Source organism: Homalodisca vitripennis, chromosome 4 (genome assembly GCF_021130785.1).
Source record: "Homalodisca vitripennis isolate AUS2020 chromosome 4, UT_GWSS_2.1, whole genome shotgun sequence".
Lineage (NCBI taxonomy): Eukaryota > Metazoa > Arthropoda > Insecta > Hemiptera > Cicadellidae > Homalodisca > Homalodisca vitripennis.
The window spans coordinates 67064784-67074144 of record NC_060210.1 but is presented as its reverse complement, the minus strand read 5'-3'; the positions used below and the strand labels follow the sequence as shown (position 1 = coordinate 67074144).

Below are 9361 nucleotides of genomic sequence, written 5' to 3'. Positions count from 1 at the left end.
AATTGTGTTAGCCTACTGAGTGACAGGCTTCATGGACGTTCAGCCAAATAAAAGTGTTGCACCACCGTAGAATTGATTTAGTCTATTCAGGAACGAAGTTAACACAAAACTTAAGATCTACAGATGATGGCTTCCTTGAGAAATCTTGCCTCACGATACAGTAACAGGTTTGTTTCTTTTAACTGTGATTGTCATATCAGTGATTAAATAATTAAAATACCTTACTTTTTGTTACTTATAAAAGTTGATTTCTTCTACTATTTTATCGTTGACATCAAGGTTACTCAAAAGAAAAATCTAACCAGAGACACAGTTTGATAAACAGAAATTGAGACTTCGATAGCGATATAAAGACAATAGAGCTAAAGTTTCAGATTAATGTTTACTAACACTCAGCCATATTCCATAGAGTGATATGAACCATAATTTAACTCAGGGTTTCTCATATAAAACTGAAGTTTCTTGCTTAATTTTAAGTCTTTAGATTTGTTAGTTTTTGACATATAGTGCGGGCAGACAGACAGACAGAAATGAAGTTTTCCCAGTCTCACGAGTGATAGGCTTCCCTAGCGCTCAGCCAATTAATGGAAAATTATATATCCTTTCATAGCTAGTACCTGTGACGTCGCTTGTCAATGGTAGAAACCATTCATTACAAATTTCTGATTTTACTCTATTGGGGATGAAGTTTAAGGCCTCCAAAAGATTAGTCACCTACATTAGTGCATTTTTACGAACACCATCTTTTAAATAACTTAAATTTAATAGGTGACGTGTCGTGTGACAAACTTCGTTGTGATCCAAAGCAAAATTTCAAGTCCCTAGGACATTTCGCCATTGACCTACAGAACGACAAACAATCTTACGGAAAATTATGCATCCTCTGGGAACCAAAAAAGAAACTGTGAGAGCTTATATAATTGTGAGTTATATAATTCAAAGACGCTCAACAAAATTCTCTTGTTGAACATCATACATTTTATTAAGTAGAAATGCATTTTCTAGCAAAACTTCCTGACGTAATCTTCTTCGAGATATCTCTTCTCGTAATACGTATACACGTTTATTAATTAAATTTCTTTTCATATCTGTGATAAATTAATATGAAAGGAAATTTAATCTGTGAAAATTAATAATACAAATCTACGTACCAAGTCACCATAAATGATTACGGATGTGTTGGAACAGTAAGCTCACGTGTGTATGTCTCTTGTTAAAATCTCTTATGAACATACTGAATTTGTGTACACATTTATTCATTTTATATTTTCTTGTGCCTTCATGTTTAACCGTAAGTCCATCGTAATAATATTCAGCTAAATCCCATGAAATAACATGAACCATAATTGAAATCATGCATAATTTTGGCTTTTAAGTCAGAGTTAGTCTTTAAGTAGAGTTAGTCAGACAGTAAATTGACATTTCAATTTTATATGTGATAGGCTTCGGTAACGTTCAGATAATTAAAGAATGTTGTACTACTTAAAGAATATGTATTGATAATTTTTATTTATTACTTGAGTTCTGGTATTTTTATGCTTATGAGTTTGTCTTTCTATTAGATATGTTACTTTTGTAACAATACATAATTTTTTCATACATAGATATAAAACTTATTTTTGTTAATTAATATTTTAATAAAATAGATTTTGTACAAAAAAGCTTCGTTTGATTCTAATACAAATTATATAAATTATGTATTTACTACAACTTTGTAGGTTTATAAAGTGCTGTTGAAACTTTTTCCATTGCATAGTTACTTCCCAATTAAATTGTGACATCTACTCAAGAAAATATAAAGTAACTTTGAAAGCTTTGCATTTAAGTTGCTGAATCTGAATGGTAAAGTTAATTAAATAGTTCAATTTAAGATATCAAATGATGAATTCAGTGTTTACTTATAAAGAAACAACTTTAATGAAATGCTAATGTAGGTTAGTGGTATTAAACTTAGTGGACTATATAATAATCTACTGTGAAAAGTTTAAATAAAACGAAACTATAAAAAAAAAAACTATAATTTATGGGAAGAAAAACAAGCAGATGTAAAAGTAAATGAGTTACAATCAAATATAATGTAAACAAAAATACACATGCTAGTGAGTTGAAACGTATGTTTTTTTGGCTCCTGGATGTTTACAAGTAAAGGCTAGGATTGTAATAGACCAATGCCAGGTGTTTTAATTAGTCTGAATGAAAACACATTATATGGTTAATTTTGTGAATTATTTGCATTACAATGAAAATAAAGGGAAAATTAGAATGCAGGACATAAATAGTAAACGTGTCAGGTAAACATCAAAGGTTACCATCATTAGAGCCACTGATAGATGTGTGTCGAATCTGACCCCTTGCGCTTATGTAAACACACATAGACCTAAATATTATATATATATATATATATATATACACGAGTACATATGCACCCGTATGTACATAAGCATATATAGACTTAATATATACTATCTTAAAACTAATGAGCTAAACCTGGTCAAACTACTAAGCTACTGCAAATTATGCTGGTCAATGTGAATTTAAAACCAGTCTTACCGAAGTATAAAGTAAGTTTAAAACTGGAGGTACGATGATATTACGAGGGCTGTTTTTTAAGTAAGGGCCGTTCTCCCGTACACGGTAGTAGTTCGCGAAAAATCATCTTGGCGGGAAGCGCTACAATGACGACGAAGAAGTCAAGACGGCCGAGAACTCCTGGTTGTCAGAGCAGGCGGCAAATTTCTTTGAAGAGGGATTTCAAAACTTAGTTTTAAGATATGATAAGTGCCTTAACAAACAAGACAACTATGTAGAAAAAATAAAAAGTATGTAGATTCTGAAAATAAATGTATTTTGAAAAAAATAATTGTTGTTTATTTCAAAAAAAAAAAAAAAAAACGGCCCTTACTTAAAAAACAGCCCTTGTATAAATTAATTTTGTTGTACGAAAAATGGCAGTTTCTATATGTGAACGCAATCTAAATTGTACTTTGACGAGTGTCTCAGATTATGGTAACCTTTATAATAGATGGTTCCTTATAATGTATTCTGCTTCTCATTTATTTTTTGTTTCAGTGGAAATCATCTACAAAAAAATAAATTTCTTTGAAGACGTTGCTTGTGAAACTTCTTAATTTACTCGGCCATTCTTATCAAGAAATTTAAATGTAAAGGTTCAACGTTACTTATTATATTTCCTTATTTTAATAGATGACGACCTCGGTTGGCAAATAAGTATAACACAGAAAAAGGTTAACATTTCTTTATTACCTAGTATAAGCGTAATTTAAACATTTTGTACAAAAACTATTTCTTATAAACATGAATTGACAAAAAGGTTTTATATCTACAAAAGGTGCCGAGTTACAGATTGAATAAAAACAAAAAAACTAGCATAAATACTCCGTTGAAATGTACGAGTTAAAATATTTTGTTTATTAATTAATTTTTAGTAGTAAAAATTATTTATTTGTTTATAGAAGTAGGGAGGAATCCAGTCTTACGAGAGCATTTAGTACTGTTCTGATGCAAATAGAATATGAGGCCTTCCTTCTTAAACACTCTGGTAGGTTTCCCAATCAAAAGTTAACTTGATATAACTGTACTATTTGTTATTGACGAGATGTACCAAGTGATACGTTTGTAAAAAAAATCAATAAAAATACAACTAGATATGTCTCTTTTACTATGATAGGCCTACTGTATATAGTAATGATGGTTACAACAGTACTTTAAATATCAGGATTCCAGGAAGGATTGGGCCAGCCAGGAGGTACAGCCAAGCCAGGCGGCGGCCAACCTGGGGGCATAGATATCCCGGGAAAGTTGGGGGGCATACCGAAGCCTGGTGGTGGCCAACCTGGAGGCATACGAAAGCCTGGTGGGGGCCAACCTGGAGGCATACTAAAGCCAGGACGAAAGAGTAACCAGAGTGGAAAAGGAGGTAAGGGGGCCATCCCTAAACGGCTGATCCAGGCGAAAATGATAAGAAAACGCCTGAAAGTTCGGACACCCCAATACTTCTTTAACTTCTCATACTTCACCACACTGCGGTTGATGGTCAGGAAGTCGTATAAGACTTGTGGGTATAGATCCAGGCATTCCTGCATCTCCAGTTCCTGATAATCTGTACAGAGTGAAATGGTAAACACGTTATTTATATTGTTTAAATGTACTATCATAGTTCCAAAATGTTTTTATTTTAAGTTTCTCATGAACAAACTAAGCTCAGGTAAAATAGTTTATACTAAATGCACATACCTTGTTTACACTTCAATACATTAAATCTGTAAACTCAGGAGTTTTATAAGTTAATAGAGGTTTTCATGAAACACAACTTCAAAATTTATGTGATTCAAAAGTAAATTAAAGTCACCAATGTGACTTCTTAAAAGCTGTTCAACCAGTGTGCCGAACTATTGCTTTACGAAGGAAACAGGATCTTTTCCGGACAGTTGCCATCGTTCCGTGAAACAAGAAATCAGTAATACTACGTTTCGAGATCTGCAATCTGATCTCTTCTTCAGATAAAGAACGAACCTAATAGACAATACAAACTAGGTTAAAATAAACAGAGCTTACCGAAGCGTTGTGGCACGCCTAAGTCAGGAATCACAACCACCATTTTGTTTGTCAACTTCACTAACTCTAAAAACATGCACTTAATAAAAAACTATACACAACACTAATCATTAAAACTGAACTACGGAATACAGGTCAAAATACGTCTGCATTCGTCTACAAACCACCTAAGACTGATCAGAGGGTACTAGCCGGCGTAAAGTATGTAATAGACTAGTGATAAAAGAGAAAACAACAGACTTAAAAGTAAATTTGGATAAGAAACCGATTGATATGTGTGTCATTGTATTAGATAATTGATAAGAATGACTCTCAATTTCTATCTGAAGACATGGGTAATCCAGACACACAACTAACTGTACCAAAATTGGCCGGACACTGCACCAAGAAGACTAACCATCGTGGGAGTAGCTGATAAAAGGCCATGAATACCTATTGCCTCAAATAGTCCATGAATCTAGTAGAGGAGTTTGATCACAACTCAACTTTATGAGTTATCAAACCTCTAAAAATACCTTTTATTTGGTGATAAAATATTTAAATAGTGTGATAAAATGATAACGCTAATAGTATGAACTTCATTACTAGTTAGTATCACTGAACACCAACCAATATCCGGAAAATCCTGTTTCCTACACAAATATTTGTCTTTTTATTTCCATGTACACATATTCTGGTTTAATTTAGATTATTTTAAGCTTTAATTGAATACAATCATAATACACAACTAAGTTTGGTTCAGTTACTTGATGAAGCTATGATCTTTATAGCAAAAATGAGTCTCAAGTGATCCTGTTTGTACTTTGTTTCACAAGATTGTCACTCATCACGCGTATTTGTCCTTGAATGGATAGGACAGAGCGTCGTACAATACTGTCAGGTAATCATGAATATTACTTCTTTCCTGACTGACGATTATAATTGAGCTGGAAAACAGTGTGAATTATCGTCAAGTGAAACAAACATTCATACCAGTTGTTTGGCAATAATTCGTCTTCCACATGAGACATCGACTCGGGAAGAGTTTTGCCCCCAACTTGCTGTCGAGCCCGCATACTGTTTCACCTCGAGGCGACTTCGGGCAGTGGTAGAAACACCATCCATTACTGCAATGCCACAGTTCCTGAAACACTGAGGATTTCAGACTATAGCCCGATATATGTACTAGTAGGTTTCTGAATGAGTTCATCTTGCTCATAAGGTTTTAACGAGTAAAAGATTAGTATACTGCGTAAAAACTTTGACCGCAAACGTGTTGGCTCCAAATATGCGTAATATATAGTTATATATTGATATAAATGAAGCACAATGAACATCCAATATAAACATATATAACGATCACTGCAAATCACTCTAACTGTGGAACGTATTTTCTATAGATATACAACATGCTCGTAGATAAACAACATACATATAACTATGTCATAGATGAATTGTGAAATCACCATCACCAAAAGCTGTTATCTTTATGAACAACGCTGTTTTGTTAACCCCGTAATGTTAACCTACATTCTAAAACATCCGTGTTCGTTTCATACATTTCAGATAATACAACCTGAATGACTTGTTTTAATACAACCATGATAGTTTTAAAACTGGATAAAAACACTATAAATTAAGGTATTTATACCAAACTATTTACTTATATAAGTCATAGAATACGTTATGGTTATTATAGTTTCCAACTTTGGGGTGGACTTGGATGTTTTTGTAAGAAGTTATATTGTGTAAATACATATTTCACGAATAGCTTAAATGTGGAAGTAAATGTTTTTAATCACTTAATCAATACATGGAATAACAATTGAGTTTCATTGTTTAATCGAAAATACGAGAACAACAATTAGACACTATTACCAATTGATGATTTTTTTACAGCTTTAGTAACTTTGACTTATTTTGAATAAGTATGACAAAACAATACATATCCGTCAGTGACTAGTTCAAGCAACTGAGGAATCTAATACAACAATGTAACAAAACTAAATTTAATCTTACATGATATCTGGACTGATAATTATAATTTTCAAAAACAAAACAAAAAAAAGTAATGACAAGAAAGGATTCTGGTAGTTAATTTAAAAATAGACTATTGCTGTTATAGGACAAGCTAAACAATGTTGTTCAAGAATTAAGATATACAGATTGTCCCATAACTCTCTAAAAAAGGTATACCACGTTATTTCTCACATCAAGACAAACATATTTTACCATGACGATGGATCTCCGATGGTTATTTTCTGTTTGTCTGTATGCGTTTTTTATAAAAACAATAATATGTAAAAAATTATATATATATATATATATATATATATATATATATATATATATATATATATGAAATTATACCAAAACGGCTCTAAAGGTAACGATAAGAAGGCCAGTTACTGAAAAAATATAATGATATTATTATTTTGAGAATTTTCAAAATGGCGACCATTAAATCTTTTAATAGATTAAAACCTGAAATTTTCCTCATGAATACCAGTTTTTATAGGGTTGTGTCCCAAATCTAATGACACCAAAATTATTTAAATACAATAGTAAATAACTGATTTAGAGCAGATTTAATGAGACATCACATGGCCCACATTGACAGCTACCATTCATTAAGTTTTGTATTGTTGGCTATTTGCTGAAAACCTTAATGTTTTTTATAATAATTTATCAAATGTTTTTTACAATTTTGTATACAACAGCAGTGATTTAGAAATGGTAGCACCTCCACCGAGAGTTGAAACCGGGTCGCTCAAATATGTAGGCCTAATAGCAATAATAATTACTGAAACTAAATTATGCATTATCCAATTATACAAATTTTGTTTATATATAAAATCTGTTGGCACATTTGTTTTTATTTAACTGAGTAATGGAACGAAAATGATTGGCTGTTGCAAGAAACAACCAATATTATGTTAATGTTACTACTTACAGAATAGAGCCAGAAAACTGTGAGTAGTCATCCCATGTTATCTTATCTCAAGTGCTACAAACTCGTATCAAGAACCGATATGAGCATTGTTAGTGAATGGTCTTTTGATTTGTGCTGGTATATATTTAAATTATAATATCAACATAAATGTATTAGTGGTTTAAATGTTATATTAAGATAGAAACTAGTAATGGTACATAATACACTTGTATTATTTGTTTAGTTATTTGATATATATTTATATATATATATATATATATATATATATATATATATATATATACATATTATATATCTATATATATAAAAAATGAATGTTTGTGTGTTTGTCCTCCATGGAATTGGAAACTATTTTACCGATCATTATTAAAATTTGTATGTATATGTATTTTTACCACGTAGAAGGTTTATATGCTATGCCCATCAATGCAACTCAGCACCAGGCGACACTGCAAAATTTAAAAGTTATCAAAGCGACTCTGCGCATTATAAACTGCAATCACGTGACAGTTACGTATTTTAATTAACCAAACATTATTTGAAGGCACTAGGTTTTGACATATATTTGACTTTAATCAAACAGATTTTCTTAATCGTGGCAACAAGGTAAACTCTACATCGGCATTTAAAATATAATTCACTTGAACCAGAAGTGCTGATACACAGGCAAAGCTTACGATAAGCGTGTGAAGCCGCGGGAAACAGCTAGTATATATATATATATATATATATATATACATTATAAGAATAATAAAATAAATATTATTTCTTATATGGAGTTATAAATCCATGTATATATATATATATATTTATTATTTATGTTTATATATATATAAACATAATGTTATATGTATATGTATATATGTTTTATATATATATATATATATATATAAGGGATACATGACACCAATTCGATTATAATCACCAAGATTAAAAAAAAACTGTCGTCACTTTTGATCAAAATCACAACGAGACTCTTGAAAACACATATTCTGTCAAATTTATTTGGCAAGTGCATCAAAATTCAAACCCAGTTTACCTCAGAACATTAAAAAAGCACAGTAATTAGTTTTAAAGACCAAAATTCCACATGGACTCAAAATCAGATAACTTAGCCAAAAAGTCTAAACTTGAAATCAACATATGGAAGAATTATTTAGTTCATCTCATCTGTATATATTATTATTTATTCACTCTTTATTTACCTTTGTTTGTATTATTTTCGGTTATATTTTATACAATTTATGCACCCGAAAACGGTTTTTACCGAAATATAGTGCCATCTTTATAAAAACTATTTTATTTGTACAGTCATTTACTAAAAGTTTTATGCTATTTAGAATTCATTGACTATGACCCCTTATTTACATTACACAGTCTAGCCTATAAGATTATTTGTTTGAAATTTATTCAATTGCAAGAAAGACCTGAGAAGCGAATTATTTACGCGTTGAATTGCTTCCGCTCGGTGAGAGAGAGTATATAATACCTACAAGTTTCCTGTCTCTTGCTTAAAGTTCTGTTAATATTGTCAAAGTCAACAACTGTTAGAGTGCAGCTCTCCGGAACTTGGTAACCCCCTTCACCCCTCCTCCTTGCCACCTCCTTATCTCATCAACCTTTCCTTACAACCAATGGAAAATCTCCGAGACTTGCAAAGTCATGCATTTAAAACATAAGTGTGACCTGTATAAAACAATCGATTTTAAAACAAACTTCGTGACAATTCGTGTTTATTAATTTACAGCATTTACTATAGCATTTAGGGTTTTTTAATATAGCATTTACTTACAAGGTCCCACATGTTTAAACCTATTAACGTATAGATTACCAAGGCAAGATCATGAAACGGTT

The 9361-nt window shown here is 31.4% G+C and overlaps 1 protein-coding gene across 2 annotated transcripts; it reads right to left on the bottom strand.

Annotated features, from left to right (window-relative positions):
- Positions 1 to 3241: 3241 nt before the first annotated feature.
- Positions 3242 to 7621, bottom strand: LOC124359439. Of its 2 annotated transcripts, none has more exons than XM_046812180.1 (3): positions 7508 to 7621; positions 5548 to 5706; positions 3242 to 4120 (listed from the first exon to the last, which is right to left on the bottom strand). In XM_046812180.1, exons 1-3 carry the CDS (start codon positions 7536 to 7538, stop codon positions 3726 to 3728), a joined length of 585 nt encoding a protein of 194 aa, XP_046668136.1. In that variant the 5' UTR covers positions 7539 to 7621; the 3' UTR covers positions 3242 to 3725. The 2 variants fall into 2 exon arrangements, with proteins under 2 accessions (XP_046668136.1, XP_046668137.1); XM_046812181.1 differs by having other exon boundaries at positions 5548 to 5698; positions 7508 to 7598.
- Between the last annotated feature and the right edge of the window lie 1740 nt (positions 7622 to 9361).